We start from the raw sequence: 20,938 nt of genomic DNA on the forward strand, positions 1-20,938 counted from the left end.
TGAGGCCTTGAATGATAGTGTCTGAGGCCTGGCTTACAGCAGTCTGTCCTGGCTTGGTCGAGTCCAGTACTGCCCCTATGAATTCTAGGCTCTGCACTGGGGAGAGAGTAGATTTCACTTTGTTGAGGAGGCAACCTGATGAATCTAACCTGCACCTCCACGTGCCTGTTGCAAGGGTCCCTGATCAGCTGGGCGCTGAGGAACAGAAAAAGACAGCTACTTTTTCCATAACTGGAATTCTTTGAGATGTGTTGTTCACGTCCATTCCAAATTGGGTATGCGCTGGTGCATGCCTGACTGCTGGAAAGCTTTTTTTAGCCATCAGGTTGGGGCAGCGTCCCCTAGAATGGCGCCGATATAGTGATCAACACATGCGCTGCCCAACTCAACCCCCGCTCGGTTCCTTCTTGCTGGCTACACCATCGGTGGGGCAGGCAGGTGGGTTTTGGAATGGAAATGAGCAAAACGTCTCGAAGAACACCAGTTACGGAACAGGTAACTGTCTTCTCTTCTTCACGCGATTGCTCATGTGTGTTCCAAACTGGGAAAATACCAGCAAAATGTCTAGGAGGTGGAGTCAGAGCCCCAGAAGGAATGTAAGACAACCCTGCCCACTGCAGCATTGCCCCTTACATGAAGTGTTAAGTGCATAATGGGCTGTAAACATATGAACTGAGGACCAGGTGGCTGCCCTGCAGATGTCCTGGATAGAAATGTGGGCTAAATAAGCCACAGAAGATGCATGTGCTCTAGTAGAGTGAGCCCTGATTGTGGGACAGGGATTCTCAGCCAGCTTGTAACATTCCTTAATGCAGGTCACTATCCAGGACGAGATCCTCTGGGAGGAGACCGGGAGACCCTTCATTCTATCTGCTACCTCCACAAACAGCTGCTGTGATTTCCTAAAAGGCTTGGTCCTGTCCATGTAGAAGGCTAAAGCCCTTCGATCACCCAATGTATGTAAACTCTGTTCCCTATGGGAGGTGTGACATTTTGGGTTTTAAAAAAAGACAGCAGAGAAATATCCTGGTTGACATGGAAAGAGGAAATCACCTTCAGTAAGAACGCCGGATGGGGTCTCAATCTGACCGTATCCTCGTGCAACACAGTAAAGGGTGGGTCCACTTTCAGTGCGCTCAACTCAGATACCCTCCTGATTGTGGTAATGGCCACCACAAATGCTGTTTTGTAACTTAGAAACAGCAGGGAACAAAGCAAGGGGTTCGCAGGGGGTCTCCATAAGTTTTGACAACATCAGATTAGGATCCCACACAGGTGAAGGAGCCTACACCTGTGGCTTGACCCTCTCCAGACCTTTCAGCAACCTTTTAACCACCGGGTCTGAAAAAACTGAGGACATCCCAGGGCTTGGGTGAAAGGCTGAGATGGCTGTCAAATGCATCTTCATGGAGGATAAAGAGAGCCCTTCCTGCCGTAAACACCACAAATAGTTGAGAATCAAATGTATTGAGATTTGTGATAGCGAGAGCCCCTTCTGAGAAACCCAAATGGAAAACCTCTTCCACTTGGCTACACAGGCCGCCCTCTTGGAAGGTCTTCTGCAACTTAATACCACTTCCCTCACAGGATCTAAGCATGACAGCTCCACAGCCTTTACCTATGGAGCTTCCAAGCCGTGAGGTCCAGCGACGGAAGGCTGGGGTGCTGCAGTTGCCCCTTCTCCCGAGTCAATGGTCCAGGCATAGCAGGAGTGTCACTGACTTGTAGACTAACATTTCCAGGAGGACCAAGTACCAGTGCTGCCAGGCCCACTCTCAGGCCATTAGACTGACAGATGTCTGATCTGACCGAACTTTGAGTAGGACCTTGTGTACAAGCAAAATCGGAGGGAAAGCCTATAGCAGTAGCTCTGTCTAGGGAATGCTGAACGCATCTGCCCAGGATCCCAGACTCTGGGTCCGGTAAGAACAAAACATCCTGCACTTTGCATTGAGGTGCGAAGTGAACAGGTTCACCTGGGGATGTCCCCACTTTTGGGAAACTGAGTGCAGCATGACTGGGTGTGACGACCACTCGTGGTCCATGACCAACCTGCTGAGATGGTCCACTAGAGAGTTGCGAAAGCAACGAGGGGTCCTGTGGCACCTTATAGACTAACAGAAATGTATGCGCATAAGCTTTCGTGGGCCAAGTCCCACTTCGTCAGATGCAGGTGGGTCTTGGCCCACGAAAGCTTATGCTCAAATATTTCTATTAGTCTATAAGGTGCCACAGGACCCCTCGTTGCTTTTGCATATCCAGACTAACATGGCTACCCCTCTGATAGTGAGTTGTGGACTGCCAGAAGGTAGCAGGCCTGCAGAAGGGTCTGATGTTGAATGCAGAATGCCCAGAGCCTGAGGGCCTCATGACACAGGGGAATGGAGCATGCACCCGTTTGTTCACACAGTACATTGCTGTTGTGTTGTCTGTGCTCACTGACACACAATGTCCCAATAAACTGTCCCAAAATGCCTCGCACGTGAGCCTGATGGCCCTGAACTCCCGAACATTTATATGGAGCAGGTCTGCTACGTTCCACAGAGCCTGAGCGTGGTGCTCACCCAAATGGGCCTCCCATCCCAGGTCCGAGGCATCTGTCACCAGGGACAGAGAGGATTCAGAGGGGCTGAAGGGAACTTCTGCACACCCCAGCTCAGCATCTAGCCACCAGTGCAGAGCTAACAAAATCTGTGGTGGCACCATTACCACTATGTCTACGCTGTCTCTGACAGGACGGTACACCGAGATGGGCCACAGCTGAAGAGGGTGCATCCAAAGCCTGGCATGTTAGACTACAAGCGTGCATGCCCCCATGTGACTCAACAGCTGCAAACAGCACTTGGCCGTTGTGGTGGGGAACTTGACCATATCACAGATAAGAGACATCATGACGTGAAACCTGGTGATTCACGTCCAAGAGGGCCCCCATAAACTCCACGGTCTGAGCGGGGATCAAAACCAACTTCACCTTGTTGACCAGGAGGCCGAGGCTGGCAAACATCTAACAGATCACCTGCATGTGCTGATGCACTTGGTTCCGCGAATGCCCCTGACCAGCCAAGCGTCCAGGTACAAGAACAACTGTACCCTGTATCTACGCAAGTGGGCTGCCATCACAGTCATGCATTTGGTAAAGACCCTCGGGGCAGTAGACAGACCGAATGGGATGACTGAACTGATAATGGCCCGTCTGCCACGAACTGAGGAAACCTCCTGTGAGGAAGGTAAATCACAATGTGAAAATAAGCGTCTTGTAAGTCAAGAGCAGCAAACCAATGCCCTGATCCAGCATTGGGCTGGTAAGACCCAGGGACATCACAGGAAACCTCATCTTTTTTTACAAACTTGTTCAGGTCTCATAAGTCCAGGATAGGCCTTAGACCCCCTTTTGACTTCGGGATTAGGACATATCGGGAGTAAAACCCCTGACCCTGAATTGCAGTGGGACCTCCTCTATAGCCCACCTCTAAGGAGGAACTGTATCTCCTGTCTGAGCAGACTCTCATGAGAGGGGTCCCTGAAGAGGGATGAGGAAGGGGGCCAGGTACGAAGAAAATAGGTGGCATATCCCCTTTCTACCGTGCGAAGGACCCTTTGGGTAGAAAGGGGACAGGCAGAAAGAAGACAAAGGGTATGCTGGAACAGTAACTGGACTTGGGGTGCCACTCCTGATTGCACCATCAAAATGCCTGTTTCAGCCCTAGCGGAGGCTTGTGATGGCCTTACCCCCTGAGACTGCTGGTTGGGATGACCCCTGCCAGTGTGGTTCCTCCTCTTATTAGCATTCCTTTACTGTTGGGGGAACTGCCTAGTGGGAGGCTGAGGGGCACAAGTGCCTGCGTTGGGTTGATGGGGTGTGAAGAACCAGCAAATGTAAAATAGCCCTCAAAACTTTGAGGCTATGAAGAATTTTATTGGCCTTTTCTGAAAATAAAGAGGGTCCTTCAAACAGAAGGTCCTGAATTGTCTGTGGGACCTCATAAGGGAGGCCCAGCATGTGCAGCCAGGCCCCTCTGTGCATGGCTACCCCAGAGGCCACTACCGAGGTGGCCCCATCCATCCTGCAGCACTGCCCAGGACATAAACTTGTTTTCCTCAACCACTGCCCTGAATTGTGGCCTGGCCTTGGGAGAAACCAACTCTGAAAAACGTGACAACGAACCAACAGTATTGTATGCGCGCCTGCTAACCAGGGCCTCCTGGTTAGCAACACACAACTATAACCCCTGCCACCCCGCCGCCACCACCCCACAGAATAAAGTGTTGGGCATCTTTGTTCTTTGGGGAGGGTCCCTGGAAGCCCTGTCCTTCCCTGTGGTTTGCTGCATTGACCATCACAGAGTTGGGGGGGAGGGTGGGTAAAAAAGGCATTCCGTTGCCTTGGGAGCGGACAAAACGACGACGTTCATTCCTCCAGGCCATGGGCAAGGCTGAAGTCTGCCAAAATGTCTTTGCAGCATTGGCAATTGTTTTAGTAGTGGGCAGAGCCATCCTGGTATAGGGCCTGAGCAGGAGAGGATGTCCGTTACTGGGTCCATCCCATCCTGAAACTCCTCAGCCTGTACCCCCAGGCCTTGGGCCACCCTGCGTCAAAGCCGCTGGAAGGCCCTGCCATCCTCCAGAACTTGTGACGCCAAGGACCCTGCCAACACCTTGTCAGGAGAAGGAGGAGGAGGAGGAAATACCCGCTACATCAGCTTGTAGAGGGAGACTTGGCAGGCCCCAGTCCCCTGCCTGAGGTCCCAGCACCGCCTGTGGTGCCCGATGCCAAGGGCAAAACACCTGTCACAGGGCAGACGGCACCGACGATGAGTCTAGATCAGCAGTTCCCAACCTTTGAGATGGTGATCCACTTGGACAACAGGAAGACTTTGTGACCAAGGCAGTTCAAAACCGGTCTGGGAGAAAGGGTTCTCCCTTTTTTTTTTTTTTAAAATAAAACTTGACTAGCCTAAGCCCCCACCCCTTCCAACTCAGGCTTACAGCCCTCACAGCCCCAAACCACCCCCCCACCCCACGTACCTCACATGAGCACTGCCGCTGTCCCCCTGTTGCTCCTTTGTTAGGCCATCACTGCCTCCTCTTTGTGGCTGCTCCCTACCCTGCTACTCCCTTTTGCCATCTGCAGTGCAGGTAGTTCCCTGCCCTGCCCTGCCCTGCTGAAATGCGACTCAGTTTAACTGGTTTAATGGTTGGATCCCTCCTGCTGGCCACTGAACCAATAAAACCAAATTCCATTTCAGCACGGCAGGGCAGGGACTGGGAGCCAGAGGGGTGAGCAGCAGCAGGGGCAGCAAGAGCTGCAAATGGCTCCTTAAAGAGCCACATGCGGCTGGTGATCCTTAGCAAATCTAATGGCAACCCACGTTCACGTCCCAACCCATAGATTGGGAATCCCTGATCTAGACGAAACTGCATCTGGCTTGGCACCTGGCCTGAAAGTGCGACGATAACTGGTGCCAGCAGCCCCCACACTGAAATCGGTTGAAACCACAATGGCTCAGACGGCGCTGGTGCCAACTGTGTTGGGGCCAGCGATGCCAAGGGCACAGATGTGCAGAGCGGATCTTGCTCCTGTTCCAGCAGGGGGGCGCCCAGTGACCCTGAGCACAGCACCTGGGGGGACTCCCTGAACCCTAGGTGGGAAACCTGCAGTCTGCCCCTGCATTTCATGAAACACTTAAGGGGGCCAGAAGGGCCACTGCACTGCCCCCGGGTCATCGTCAGCCACCTGTCATCATCCGAGCGTCGACTGGGGGGTCTGTGGCAACAGCGACGAGATGTCCTTACGCTTCCACTCTGCACCAAGCCGGAGTAACAGGACTCCGATTCCGACGCTGACTCTGATGTAGAAGACAACAGTGGTGCCATAGGTCCCTGTGCCTGTGCCACTGCTGCTGAATAAGGCACCTGAAACAGGCCTGTCGCCAGTGCCCTGGTTTGTTGAAAGTGATCCGGTGCCACAAAAGAGGATGCTGACAGTGATATGGAGGATGCATGCGTTACCCCTCAGGGCTGGTGTCAGCAACACGGGCGACTGTTCTCTTGCAGGCATAGGCTGCTCCCCACTAGCTGTGCACTGGCCATGACTTTCCTCTGGTGATGAGGGGCCTGGTACATTATCTGCAATCAGCCCTGCGCCGCTCTGAATGCCTCCAGCATCGAGGGCAGCGCAGGGAAGTGTGGGCTCCTGCCTCGCGCTGGCAGCGATGGGCGCGCCCCATGCTCTAGTCCATGGTGCAGTGGAGCAGATAGTTTGGGAACGTCCCAGCATTTTGAACCTGATGGGGACCTGCACCTACTACACCTCTTTCTTTTGAGGCACAGGGGACTGGCTCTTATGGCACTGTGGGGCACTAGGTGCCTACACCTGTTTACGGTGCCCAGAGTCTTTGGGCAGCGCCAAGCCCGACGCTGGTGTTGGTGCACTCTGCACCAATGAGGCTCCACTGCACAGTTCCACTGGGGACCCGTCCAGCTGCAGGGCTGCCTCAATGGGCAGGACTTTGAGACACCACGCCCTGTCCTTCCAAGTCCTGGGTTTCACAGTGTTACAAATGGAGCAGCGATCACTAAGATGCCCCTCACCCAGACAGCGTAGACAAGTCAGGTGTGGATCTCTTTTGGGCATCTGCTTACCACATTTAGACCCGTTTTTAAAACCCGGAGAGCCAGGTATCCCAGGCACTAAGTGCCAAGAGGAAGGGTAAATCCCACCTCCACTCTCCCAACAACTTAACACTAACTACTAAACACTAGGAACTATTTATGGGTAATTAGGAATTATTCACACTATAACCAAAGGCTACTAGCTAACAATCAGAGACAGAAAGTAGAGCTCCAGCAACCCACAGTGTGGCAAGAAGGAACTGAGTGGGGTGTGGGTCTGGCAGTGCATATATTTGTCGCCAAATCAGCGCCACTCCAGGCGGAGCTGCTCTGACCCAATGTCTACTGGCTAGAGCAACAAGCTTTCCAGGAACGGGGCACGCGCCAGTGCACCTCCAATTTGGAATGCACGTCAGCAATCACTCAAACACCTGGAACTGATGTCTGCGTGGGGATGCAGCGATGACTGCAGTTCACTGGGTGAAGACTCAATGTGCCGTGACGGGCTGAACAGGAAGACTGTGAATTAGCCGTGGGTTTTGTTCACGACAAACCTCAGCTGAGGGTGGCACACCAGCCTGCTGGATCCAGTGAGGGATGATGAAGGCCAGAGAGATCACCGAGAACCTGAATTTTTCATGAATTTGCCTCTCTTACGTTCTATACCACGTTTGTCCCAGGCGTCCCTGGCTTCCTTCATACGGGCCAGTGGCACCAGTGCTCTGCGCATCTAGGAGAAGGTGCTCTGCATGGGATCCGCTGACCTCAGGCTGGTTAAGAGTAAAGGGGCGCCATAAGATCCTGAATATTTGCTCAAGACCTTTAAGTGTCTGTGGCCGAAAACTTTTGCAAATGTGGTACCTCTTTCAGTCGCTTTTTTGGCATAAGCTTGCTGCTGACGTTGCAAGCTTTGAATACTGAGGCATACCCAGGTGTCAGGGGAAGGGATGGTGTTGGGAGCAGGAATTACCACCCCCTCCCCCAAAATCTAAGATAAGTACTAAAACCTAATGAACTAGGAAAACTAATGGCTCTCTAAGAGAAGGGAAATGCTAGTTAACGTTTGCCAGAGCAAGTGTGAGAAGCTCCAGCTGCCATCAAAGGCGGGAAGAAGGAAATGAGTGGGTCGGCAGGACTCTATGCTGCACATCACGAAAGCATGACTCCAGAGGGTGCCCGGACCAGTCGGATCGCCTGATTGGAATTGACACAAACAAGCACTGAAGAACCACCCTGACGTAGAGCAGGTAGTTAAATACTTCAGATTTTTCTGCAACATAGTTGTGCAACAGACATCCCTTGCTGCTGCTACTGATTTTTAAATAAAAGCCATGTTCCGATGTGATGAATCCATAAAAAAATGCCAGCCAGGCGGTGGACTAGTGCAGGAACACATTAACTAGTGTGTTACAGACAGTGGTAAAACTTGAAATCAGAAATAGGTTTAACAGCCGGAAGAGAGAAGAGGGAAAACCCAGAAGGATTCTTTTAGACTCCTGTCAGAACTCTAATCAAGCAATATTTGCTTATACTTACCAACTGTTTCCCTCTGATGACAGCCATGTGTACGTTTTTCAGAGACCCATCATCATCCTCAAACACTTCTGCTGACCACAAAGCACAGTTTACATGAGTCCATTCGTTCTGGCCAATATACAGCAGACGTCCAGCATCCTAAAGAAAAACAGGTAATAAAAGCCGTGTCTATGCGAGCGCTCTCGTTCGAAAGGCTTAAGTCGGAATGAAAATCGAATTCCAGCCTTTCCAAAGTGCTCAGTGACACACAAAAAGTGGATAGCAATCTGCACTTTCGAAAGGGAGCATCCACACAGCTCCGGGTGCTCTTTCGAAAGAACGGAGTCAGAGACACCGCAGACTGGGTCATATGGCGCCAAACCCTTCCGGGGCCTGCTGCCAGCCGCTTCCTTAAAGGGCCACTCCCAAACACCCCCGCCCTCCACAAGCTGAGGCCTGCTGAGCTGCTGCAAGAACCGCAGAGCCCAGCACACAGCATACCGGGAGTCTAAGCACCCGCTCCTGGCTTTAGATGCCAACATGCTGTGCAGTCATTGTGGCTGCCCCCCACCTCCTCGAGTGGCTGAGCTGTCCCCCCGGGGCCATGGAGTACCCCCAAGCCTGGATCCTGCTTGCATCCCTCCCAGGTGCCCTGGTGCCTCTGGAGCCCCCCAGCAGCTCTGACTGGTGGGAGTGACTGGTGTTGGGGGAGTGGCACGACACCAGATGTCTGTGGAACTTCCGCATGAGCAGGCAAATCTTCCAGCAGCTCTGCCAGTGGCTCGCCACCCACACTGAGGCACCAGTGTAACAGTATAAACAATATGGTTTCTCCAGCCATACTGAGAGGCCTATAGCTTGCCTGCAGCCAGACTAAAGAGGAGCCGCCATAAACCATGAAGCTACAAGTGACACTCACATTCCATCTACATTCCAGTACAATAGTGTCACATCAGGCTGTTCAGAAGAACACATCGTAATGCCACCCATTGTTAAACAGATCTCAAGATGGGTAAAGAAAACTTAGTTAACAGCATTTTGTCTGGAAGGCAACAACTTATCACTGGCTGAGGTGGAACCACCATTCCCTGATGATTTGTCTTCACCCTTCTACTCTGGTTTGTAATTGCTCCCGTCTGCTGTATAATTAATTTAGTTAGGTGTAAATCAGTTAAGGTGGTGGGCTATGATTGGTTAGGTAATTATGTTACCGTAGGTTATGATTAGTTAGTAAATTTGTACTACAATAATTGGTCAAGGTATAGCTAAGCAGGACTCAAGTTTCACTACTTAAACTGGAGTCCAGGAAGGGAAAAGGAAAAAAAAGAAGAACAGAACATTGAGCAGCAGGGAAGAAGGAGCGTCTTAAGGACTCACCCCCCCAAGACCCCCAGGTGCAGCAACCAGTACCCAGAGAGTGACTTTGTCTGTCCCAACAAGGGAAGTCTGCCTGCCTTATCAGGATTGGTGAGCACGATACTGTGTGCTTAGCATGTATTCTGCTTTCTTCCTAATTGTAAATAAATAGAGAATGAGAATATTACTGTGTGAGGCTTCTTCAGTGGCACAGATCCTGCAGACCCGCAGGAAATTACGCCCTGAGCCCTAGGAGTTGGGTACGGGTGGGAGCTTAAATTAACAGGGTCACACCTTGAGCCCTATGGATTGGGTAAAGGTGTGTATACCCTGAGTGTGGAAAGGATGAGAAAGTTCTGTGGGGTGACACCAGGACACCACCATGTGGCCTGCTCTCCCCCTTGCAAATCATGTTGCGATCACCCTATGGCAGTTGGCCACCCTGGACAGCTACCACTCTGTGGGGCATCAATTTGGGGTGGGCAAGGCCACCATTGGGGCTGTCCTCATGGAGGTAAGCCAGGCCCCGGGTCACACAGGGAGGTGGATCCTGGGCAAGGGGACCCTTGGTGGAAGGGGGCTGAGAGGGAATGGAGGGGCAGGAGCTGGGAACTGATCGCCACGCCGTCCTGAGAGCGCACATCCTCTTATCCTGTGCAGGTCATCAGTGCAATTAATGCGATGCTCCTCCACAGAGTTGTCTGTGTCGGGGACCTGGATGCAGCTGTCGGGGGATTCACAGCAAAGGGCTTCCTGAACTGCTTCAGTGCCCTGGATGGAACACACACTCCCATCCACGCCCAGGCACACAGTGCCAGCCAATACATCGACAGAAACGGCTACCACTTGGCAGTGCTCCAGGCCCTGGTGGATCCCAAAGGCCACTTGATGAATGCGTACGTCGGCTGGATGGGCTGGATAAATGATGCACGTGTGTTCTGAAAGTCCAACCTGTGCGGGCGCATGGAGGCCAGGACCTACATCCCCCAGCAGGAGCTCCCAGTTGGTAATGTCACCATGCTGCTCTGCGTGGCAGCGAAGGCCACCTACCCCCTGCAGCTGTGGCTCATGCAGCCCTATACGGGCCACCTTGACCCACCCAGGAGGCCTTCAACACCTGCCTCAACCAAGCCTGACAATGTGGTAGAGTGGGTCTTTGGGTGCCTGAAGGGACAGTGGCGGTGCCTCCTCTCATGGTGGGAGGCCAGGGTGTGGAATACGCCGCAGATGGTGGATGCCTGTTGTGCTGCCGGGGGATGCCTTCACCAAGGGGTGGGTGGCCGAGTCCAGCCCTGGCTATGAGCAGCTGGCCACTGCCCCCGGTCACCAGACCAACTGTGATGGGGTCCACATCAGAGACACCCTCGATGAGAGCTTTGCTCATGGACCCCACTGATCCCCCCCAACTCACCCCTAACCACCACCCCCCACATTCACCCCTCACCATGTGCACCATCCCCACCCCCAAGCACCCACTCCCACCATCTCCTCACCAAGCACATGGGACACCAGGATCTATGGAAAATAAAACTTTTATTTTACACTGCGTTTGCTCTATTACAAACTAACTCGAAAACTTGGTACAATGGGGGAGGACAATGTATATTGAGGGGCTGTGAGGGAGCTGAACCTAGAGGAAAGGCTGTGGGTTCACTCAGGGGCAGGGGTCGAAGGCTGAGAGCCCCATCAGCCTTGGGATCCTCTCCCTCCCTGGGTTCTGGGTCTGCTGCAGGGCTGGTATGGGGTGGGAACCACGGGCAGGTAGGGCCATGGGAGGGCTTCGGGGGAGACGGTGGGGCGGGGAAGAAAGTGGACCACATTGGCCACATGCTCCCGCAGTGTCCCACTAATGTCCTCCAGGTTGGACATTAGCCTGTCCCAGGCCACCCTCCACCAGGCGATATCGGCCTCCACCAGCTCCGCCACCATGGCCTGGTGGACACTGGCGGTGTCCTCCCCCAACTGCCTCTGACGTCTCCAGCCTTGAGCCCAATGCGTTTCTGCTGCAGGGGTGACTGGACCCTCTCTGCTGCCTCTAGAGGGCTCCCCGGGACCACAGAGGATATGGGACTCTCCCAGCCCTCCAATGGCACAGCTGAAAGGAGTGCATGGCGTTTCAGTCCCTAATCGTGGACTTGGGGCTGTGCCCCCGAGGGCAACGCCCCGGCCATTGGGGCATGACAGCCATGGGGTATCGCGGGCACGATGAGTTTCCTTGCCCATGTGGGACAGTCCCTCGGTGGGATCTGGCCCGCCCTACCTCTCAGTGCTTGTGCAGCTCACAGCGCTGTCCGCAGTGGTGGGTGCTGGCTGTCACTGTGGGTGTCACGGCATGCTGGGGCCATGGCCACCTGGAATGTGTCTGGGCCAGGACCACTAGGTATGTACGGGGCCTGCTGGCAGCTGTGTTGCCCCTACCCTGCAAGCCAGGGTGTGCACTCCACCAGGGACTTACCAGAGGGTCCCTCGACAAAGTCTGGCGTCACATGGCTCCCGGTCGCCCGGCTGGACAACCAGGAGGGCACATCAATCACAAGGCTTCCTTCCTCACTCGACCACTCCAGGGTCACGTCCAGCCCCTGGCTCTGGCTCCAGCTCCCTGGTCCTGGCTTCTCCTGGGCTTCTGCCTCTGGCTGGTCTGCAGCTGTGTCCAGGATGGCTGGTGATAGGGAGCTGTCCCAGGCCCCCAGAATGGACTGGAGCTGCCAGAAGTAGGGGCAGGTGGAGGGACCCGCCCCGATCATCCTGCCTTGCTCCCTGGCCCACGCGTAGCCTTGCCAGAGCTCCTTTACTTTACCCCAGACTTGGTCCAGAGTGCACTCGGGGCGTCCCGTTGCTGAGGCCATGGGTGAGGCGGGTAAAGGCTGTGGCGTTGTGGCGCTTCACCCCCATCTCTCCCAACACCACCTCCTCCTTCCATAATCCCAGGAGATCTCTTAATTCTGGCTCTTTCCAGCAGGGAGCCCTTTCTTCCTCTGCTGCCAGCTCTGGGGGGACCTGGGGTTCCTGCGGTGGCTGGCTGCTAGCCATTGCTGAGTAGCGATGTTCTGGGGGTGGCTGTGAGGGTGTGCTCCAAGTGGCTATGCATTTGCTGCTAGCACACTCTCATCTTCCTGCCACAGGGTTTCTGGGTCCATACAGCTTTAAGGGTCAGCCAGATGCAGGGATAACGTCAGCCAGATGCAGGCCAGGGCATCTCCGTGCTCCAGCTGGCCAGGGCCATGGCGGACTCCTCTTTCAAAAGAGCAGGCCGTGGAAGATCTATACGTGTCTTCTTTCAAAAGGGGATGCTCTTCCTAATGTGGGATCGGAGTAGGGACTTCTAAACCTGCATCGCATTCCTCCGATTCCCTTTCGAAAGAACACATGGTGCGTGTAGGCACTTCTTGCGTTCTTTCGAAAGAGGGCTGGGAATTTTGAATTTATTTGCACGTTTAGACACGGCTAAATAGCTTTGCAAAGATTCCTCAGGGATGTAATTTAAAATCTTTTTTCCATTTACAGACCCCTAAAAATTCTGAAAGGAGGCATGTGCCCCTTTTAGAAGTGTCAGACACAGACTCCACGGACCACAGGTTGAAAACCACTGTCCTAAGGTACAGCAATGCACATAGGTCCCAGCAGACTGCCACTTGCACTGAATTTCAATCCACCCAAGAGAGAAGATTAGCAAACTAGCAGAATAAACCAGACATAAAGAGAAGTTCCTTCTGACCTAATACATGCAACACTACTTCAACGTGAAAATGATAAAGGAATCAGTAAGCATCTCTCCCGTCATCAATGGCAGTTCAAAAGCACAACCTATGGTCCCACTTAGTCACTCTTACAGTGAGAGTGGGGCAGGTACTTACATTAGCACTGTCATCACCATACTTCAGACAGAGCGCACACTGCCTGTTGTCTTCCACATCAGGGGGTGGATTAAGCTCAGGGCTATCCTCTCGGCTTCTGTCAGAACCTTGAGGCAAAAAGAAAGGGTGTTCACTCTTGGCAGCTGGCTCTTAAAAAGGGTGGGGAGGGAAAGAATGATTTGGAAAACATGTCAGTTTAAGAGTTTTAAAAGTGCAGAAGAGTCAAAGAGTAGCACATACACCTTCCATCACTAGCCCGGGCGTTTTAAATCAAACCGCATGAAAGTAAAGCGGACCTCAGGGGATACAGGGCCACTTTCTGGCAAAAAGTGAACTTGATTCTGGCCATGGCTCAGCAGAGGAATCCTAGGCAACAGTTCAGGTTAAAGTATTCTAAGGTGTATTCCCCTTTGCAGCTCCTTTCAGGCCCTGGCACTTCCATGCGTTTGTTTCTTCCCAGTCTGGACAAGACGGGTGGAGAGACCTGCAGAATGCTAGGTCTCACACCTAGGTCCGTGTGGGTAGGGAGAGAGAAGAGGTGAATAAAAGACAGCCACCAACCACAGGGCTGAGGCTTCCTGTGCAACAATCCTATGGCATAAGGCTGCTCCCATGACGAACTGGAGCCTCCTTTCATTCCACTTGTGATGTCTACCTTTGCAGCACCTTTAACGAAGCCTCTCTTCTGCTCCTGCAGGCACTGCCCTGCAACTTCGTAGTGCCTTCTGCATCATGTCCCTACCACTTTCCTCTCTGCCTCCTGCACAGCCTGGGTCCTGCTGCCCTCTTCATTCCTTCCACAGCCTGCCCTTGTGCCCAGTTTGAGTGGAGCTGCCAAGATCCTAGATGTGCCTCCAGCAGCTCTGGCAAAACAGCAAATATGCTGATTGCTTAATAAGCTTTGAACTAGCAAGAAATCATGAAACAATTGACAGACTGTTCAAATACACCTAAGTGTTCTCTTAATGAATGAACACCTAAAAGTCCCTGTGGGGAGCTAATACAGCCCCCCTTGGCACTTAAGATTTTGGAGGAGGATGGGCACATCAAGGTTGGAGCCACTTCTACAGGGATCTGGTTTCTTACTAGAGATAGGTGGTGTTGGAGGATGCAGTGGAGTTGGTGAATCTGGTTCTCCAGGCCCTTTGGGTTTTGGAGCAGGAATGATTTTCTTCATCAAAGGGGGCTGCTGAGTGTGGTTATTCTCTTCACGCTCCTGCCACTGAGCATAATTATGGTCAAGCGAAGGGGGCAGCACTGCATTCGGCAACATCCCACTGCTGAAAGCAAAAAGGAGAGGCAACAGTCAGATCTGACTTGCCCAGTAAGCTGGACGCAACAAGCTACCAACAGCCTACACCTAGTTACAGTTCACTTCTATACTTAGAATCTGTGTATTCTCTCAAGCAACTGCTATTGTTTGTTTTTTTCAGGGCTGATCTAAACACACAATGAAGGTAATGCTAAACAGAGAGGACAGCTCATACTATGTCAGCACACACTAAACCAGGCTTGAGATCCTGCTTTTAGGCTCTCAAGTTCAGAAACACAAAATGCACACAATGAAACCTCCTGGAATTTGTGCGTTTTTACTACTAAGTAAAAACATACTTTGTTCTTTTTCCTTTTGACAGATGATAAACTACAGTGTTGCTGTTAGGTGCCGAACAGTTACTTACTTGCTTGTTACTTTATTTGGCTCCCAAAATCTGGATTTCTTTACACTGAACCATGGAAAAACACGCTCCATTTGCTGAAATAAACACAACACTAGATCAGAAATATAATAAAATATTCATGAAAAGATCCAAGAAATACATCTGATACCCACAGCAAATGTGCAGATCTCAGGATAGTCAAGAAGATTCTTTACTTCCCAAGGACAATCAACCAATAGCTTAACCAAAAAGCTGCTCAGCACATGAAATGTGATGAATTCTTGGAATTCCAGTGGCATCACTGCTAATCTGCAAGGCTGGGACTCAATCACAGAATCACAGGGCTGGAAGGGACCTCAGCAGGTCATCTAGTCCAGCCTCCTGCTTCAAGCAAGATCAACCCCCACTAAATCATCCCAGCCAGGACCTTGTCCAGCCGGGACTTAAAAACCTCAAGGGATGGAGAATATACCACCTCTCTAGGCAACGCATTCCAATGCTTCACCACCCGCCTGGTGAAGTAGTTTTTCGTAATATCTAACTTAGACCGCTCCCTCTTCAACTTCAGACCATTACTCTTTGTTCTGCCATCTGACACCACTGAGAACAGTTTCTCACCCTCCTTTTTAGAGCTCTCCTTCAGGAAGTTGAAGGCTGCTATTAAGGCTATCAATGGTCTGATACTTTTTTTTTCCCCCCCTCACAGTGATCATTACACAGAAAGCAGCATTTAAAAACAAATGGTAATATGCCTCACCCGAATAAAGAAGGACTTGACCATGCTATTGGCTTTTTTAACTTCTGGCTGCCCTCCATCTGAATTAATCGCTGCTTGAATAATCTTCACAATATCATCACTATATTCCAACTACAAGAAAATGCACAATTTGCATAGCATGTTATTCAATGCTGGTTCTCTACAGAGCAAGATGATTCAATTCATATTGCCATTTTTACATACATTGCTTTCAGGGCAGTCTTCCTTCCAAATATGAATAATTAATCTCCAGAGCACACACGTGAAAGCAAAAATCAATGTAGCCAGTGGACTATCAACAGCTAAAAGTAACACACAAAGGTATCCTGTCCTGTTTTCTTGGACAGAGATTTTTCACCAGCAGCTGTGAAATGCCTTCTCAGTGTAGAAGAACATACTACAAGAGGGCGTACATTTAATATTTTAAAGACTTCACTTTAATATTACTTAATAATTAGAATGCTTAAAGTTTTCCCTGTTGAATAAAGACACGGCTTAGGCATTCTATGAGCTACTTCATTGCTGATGGTTTTATAGTCACCAGAAAAGCAGTATTTGTAATTCAGCAATTATAACAAGAATGAGATACCGTCCCCTAACTTTGACATACCACAGAAGTGTAACCCCCTTGATCCATTTTTCTTTTCACTCCTTCCAGGTCCAGAGGCTGCTGCTCCTCCTGCTTGCTGACTTCTGTTAGAACAGGAGGGTCTGGCCCTTCAGGAGAACTTCTGGATGGGATGCTCTCTTCCGTCTCAGGGTTTAAATCTGGCGGTTTGGCTGCCTGGTAACAGTGAATGAAAAAAGAACAGTTACACACTTACACACACTCTTCTCTGCAGAACTAAACACAGGGTGGCACAACAAAGTCATGTCTTAGTAGGAAACCAATAGGGTCCAGCTCAGTCACCCTCAAAAAATAAATGGGAAAAACGTGTCTTTTTTAAACCAGTTTCTATTGCTGACTTCTACCCTTCGTGTTCATTCAGAAATGAGTTCTATTAAGTAGTTCACTGTGGAACTAAAAAGCTGTGTAAACTACAATAATAATTCCCCTGTGGTATTTCACAATCCTAATCTTTATTTCTTCCCCTTGCTCACGTCCTCCTATTGTCTTTTCCCACCTAGCGCATAATTTAGACTCCTCCTTAAGGCATGAACTTATCATTCTTACCCAAAATAACAAGCACTCCTATTATGCGGTACAAAATAACTTTTTGACAAGCTGTCAAAATTTTGGACCAATTTTCAGACCATTCAGAAACGCAGCCACAGAAATACATACCTGCTGAACACCACTGTCTTCTAATAATACTTTGTACTTGAACAGTGCTATTCCTCAGAATGATTTATAAATACTCATTAAGCCTATCATCAACCTGTGTGCTTGGTAACATACTCCATTTTATGGAAGGATAAAGTGGGGCACAGAACGCATGAGGGGTTTACCCTGGATTGCACAGGGGCAGAGTAGAGGATATGAAACAATAGACGTAAACTCCCACTGCCCTTTAATGTAGTATCACTGCATAAGTGGGGCATTTTTAGTATTTCATTATCCCATTATTCGCCATCTTTAAATGTAGTTTAACTGTAGTGTGTATAAAAGGGAGGCTAGCCTGGAACTGTGGCAAAAAGCGGGAAGACATAATGACATCCGGATGGGAAAGCAAAACCATGTGGCAGTGGAACTTAAAATGAATACATTCCAATATTTCACTGCTGAATTTAAGCAGCTGCAAAAGCCCCAATTCATAAAAACCAGCTTCATGAATGACACAGGACAACTCTGCTGCACATTTGCAAGCTTTCTGCAGTTTATTACATCTCCTAGCATGGACACAAGTAGCAGCTTGCAACATAGGAACTGCCACACAAAGAGCAGTGATCAGCTGTGGGAACACAAACTCATTTCCATTAGTTTAACTTCTTATAAGCCTAAATTCTTCTTGCTTAGTCAGAGACACTGGTACCAATAACATTCCAAATTCCCCCTCTCCCTAAAACACTAATTCAAAGACACATATCCTTCATATCAACCTAAGGAGACTACCACATCAAATTAAAACTCCATCACGTGTCTTACAATGATGTATCAAGTACAATAAATCACCTTCACACAATAAGAAATGCAGCAACTCACAAAATTGTGCTCTGGTTTGGTAAGTCACCAACAGAGAGATGAACACACCTGTCTGTAACGTAGTAAGTGACTGGTAGTCCTGGAATTTAACAAGGCTGTTAAAACCTGCTTCAAAGAAACTTGCAGCTCCTTTTCCAGTGCAAGCCGCCATTCAGCAGGGTGTTGCTCTGTGCAGTTAATGCAGGTGTACGCCACGCTTTCAGGAAGGTTAGAGAGGATTTCATACATCTCATCTGGAGAGAGAGACAGACAAAAAAATAACCCAAGCTGTTTGACTGGAGGAGGGATAAGGGAGAAGTGAAAAACCAAACAATAATTTACTGCTTTTTTGTTTTGATAGTATATAGACTAGCACGGCTTTCTCTCTGTTACCAAAAAATAAAGAAGGAACCACTCTACAGACCATACTTGCTTTGTCAAGAGATACCTCAGTCCTTGCCACCAACAGTCTCTGCACACCACAAAAACAATGAGAAGTCCTGTGGCACCTTATAGGCTAACAGATTTATTGGAGCATAAGCTTTTGTGGGTAAAGACCCACGTTGTGAGTTGCCCACAAAAGCTTATGCTCCAATAAATCTGTCAGTCCATAAGGTGCCACAGGACTGCTTGTTGTTTTTGCATATACAGACTAACACGGTGACCCCCTGATACTTGCACAGAGCAGTGGTTCTCAAAGTGTGGTCCCTAGACCAGACTGCCTTGCAGGGCTGTGGGCTCGGGGCTCAGCCTCTCCCCCCTGTGGAAGGGAACCCATGCTGGAGCTCCAGCCCCACAGCACCCCAGCAAGGTTGGATGGCCAGTGCTGGCTGCCTGCTGCCAGGGGAGAGGAGCCCTGAGCCTCACAGGTTGGATCCAGCTAAGAGGGGAAAATAGATGCTCCACGCGCTGATGCTCCCCCCAGCTGGGGGAACAGCTCACACCTTCTCTGTTACTCTGCTGGCTGGAGTCACAGCCTACATCTAAACTATGAAATAAACTTGGATTTATTAAAGTCAACTGTAACATTGGGTCTTCTAAAGTTGAAGCTGAGTGTCCCTACCTCCCCACAAAGTCAAAGTCAACGGAGTATGCCCCCACTAAGTCGCCAAAGTTCAACCGTTGCAGCGCTGCATTGTGGGAACCAATCCTACAGTTCCCTCAGGCCCATAGCATTCTCTTTTTTTGCTGGGCCTCTATGGGGAAAAAAATGCCCTGTGAGTGGTTATGGGTGTGTGATGCCCTGAAAATAGGTGCCGCCAGGGGCTGGCCTCCCCAGCAAAACTTCAGCTAGCAGGGGCAAGCTGAGGGACCAGTTAACATGCTCTGGTCAGCAGGCTTTTTAGGCAGGGATGCCAGCCCTGAAAACACTGGTGCCAGGGTAACCATCCCCGTGGTGCATGTTGTCTCTCAGGGGCCAGCCAGCCCCCGAAAATTTTTGCCACTGCGGGAGCCAACCCCCTTCTCTTGGTGAGCCCCTGAAAAATGTGAAGCACAGAATCTTTCGCCCTGTGCAGGCCAGGACATGCTGCTGTCAGGAAGCCAGGTCCACACAGAACAGCCCACACATGATGTGGTGGGGCGGGAGCTAGCCTGTCAGCTGCATGGCACATAGTGGGAGGGGAAGCTGTCCCATACAAATGGGAAGCGCAGAGAAGTTCTCAGCTTTTCCTGCTACATCCTGTGCAGGCAGGAAGCCTTCACTCTGCGCAGAGCAGGAGATGTTGCTGTCTGCAAACATGACCCCACAGCCCAGCTGCCACATGCAGAGGTGGGGCGGGGACTGGCCCACCAGCTGCATGGCACCTGGGGGCGGGGGGGGGCACTAGCTATGTGGTCCGGAGAGGGCAGACTGCCAACCGCAAGGCACCTGGAGCATGGTGGGGGGAGCTGCATCGTATGAATGTGAAGCACAGAAAAGACGTTTCTCAGCCTTTCCTACTACATCCTGTGCAAGGAAGAAGCCTTCACCCTCTGCTCGGCAGGACATGCCGCTGGTCTGCTGTGCTGTTGCCTGGTCCCCATAGGCAAGCTACCACATGGCGTGGTGGGGCATGGGGTAGCCCACCAGCCGAAATGAGATCCTGGCTCTCCTGATCGCTCCATGCTGGGGATGTCTTTCATGGCTAGATGCGATCGCCACACTGATCATAAAGAAATGAATTCAAATGGCCAGGTTTCCCATTTCCGATTTTGCGCACAAATGGAGAGCAGGGGAAGTGAAAGTGGACAGAATGGACAGAGTCTGGGAATTGTGGGATACCTCTGGAGGCCAATAAAATCGATTTAAAGAAACACTGTTCCCACACTAGCATTAATTTGACTTTTTAAATTCAAACTTGGCGTTACGCGACATTGGATGGTCGACACAAGAATGTCAACCTCAGCAGCTGTTAAAATCAACCTAATGGTACGCGCAGGGAGGACAGTCACGCGGTAAAATCAAGCTAACGGCCTTAAACTCGATTTACACTGCAGTGTAGACACAGCCGCAGACCATGAGACAGTGAAGGGTGATGCCTCAGAGCAGCAGGGAGCACACAGGCAAGTGTCCTCCAATCACCTTTATACCCAGACCCACAACCCCACCCCCCTCATGTGCCCCTCCTCCCACCTAGTCTCCCCACCCCCAACCCGCCCCTGCACAGGTCCAGACCTCCTACCCACAGCCCACTCCTGCATCCATTCTCCCAGCCAGACTCCCATCCTCTCCAGCCCACTTTGGCATCCTCTCTCCTGGCCAGACCCCTCCACCCTCAGGCCTCTCCTTTACCCTCCCTCCCTGGCTAGACCCCACCTCTTCCTCAACCTAGCCCCCTCCTGCAGCCTATCTCCTGACCAAAACCTAAACGCTGTCTCCTCCTGCCCAGATACTGCTCTCTCAGCCTGCTCCTGCACTCTCCCTCCCACCTAGACCCACCCCCCCAAGCCACTCCTGCACCCAACCTCTTAGCCAGACCCCAACCCCAGCCTCTACCTCCTGGCTAGACCCACCCAACGCCTTCTGCCCAGACCCTGCATGCCACCTCCCAGCCAGATCTCACACTCACACCCGCTCCTGCAC

General features: G+C 51.1%; 1 protein-coding gene across 4 annotated transcripts in view; it reads right to left on the bottom strand.

Annotated features, from left to right (window-relative positions):
* Positions 1 to 20,938, bottom strand: part of KMT2A (lysine methyltransferase 2A) — a 124,553-nt gene that overhangs the window by 35,679 nt on the left and 67,936 nt on the right. For all 4 annotated transcript variants that reach the window (XR_012642552.1, XM_074977131.1, XM_074977130.1 and 1 more), the window contains exons 15-21: positions 17,944 to 18,128; positions 16,363 to 16,536; positions 15,753 to 15,863; positions 15,017 to 15,090; positions 14,424 to 14,617; positions 13,338 to 13,444; positions 8,149 to 8,286 (exon numbers count right to left, since the gene is read on the bottom strand). Coding sequence is in view for 3 of the 4 variants with exons in the window: in XM_074977131.1 (XP_074833232.1) it covers positions 8,149 to 8,286; positions 13,338 to 13,444; positions 14,424 to 14,617; positions 15,017 to 15,090; positions 15,753 to 15,863; positions 16,363 to 16,536; positions 17,944 to 18,128 (983 nt within the window). In the remaining variant the exon portion in view is untranslated. The remainder of the gene's footprint in view (positions 1 to 8,148; positions 8,287 to 13,337; positions 13,445 to 14,423; positions 14,618 to 15,016; positions 15,091 to 15,752; positions 15,864 to 16,362; positions 16,537 to 17,943; positions 18,129 to 20,938) is intronic.

This window comes from Carettochelys insculpta, chromosome 25 (genome assembly GCF_033958435.1).
Source record: "Carettochelys insculpta isolate YL-2023 chromosome 25, ASM3395843v1, whole genome shotgun sequence".
Classification (NCBI taxonomy): domain Eukaryota; kingdom Metazoa; phylum Chordata; order Testudines; family Carettochelyidae; genus Carettochelys; species Carettochelys insculpta.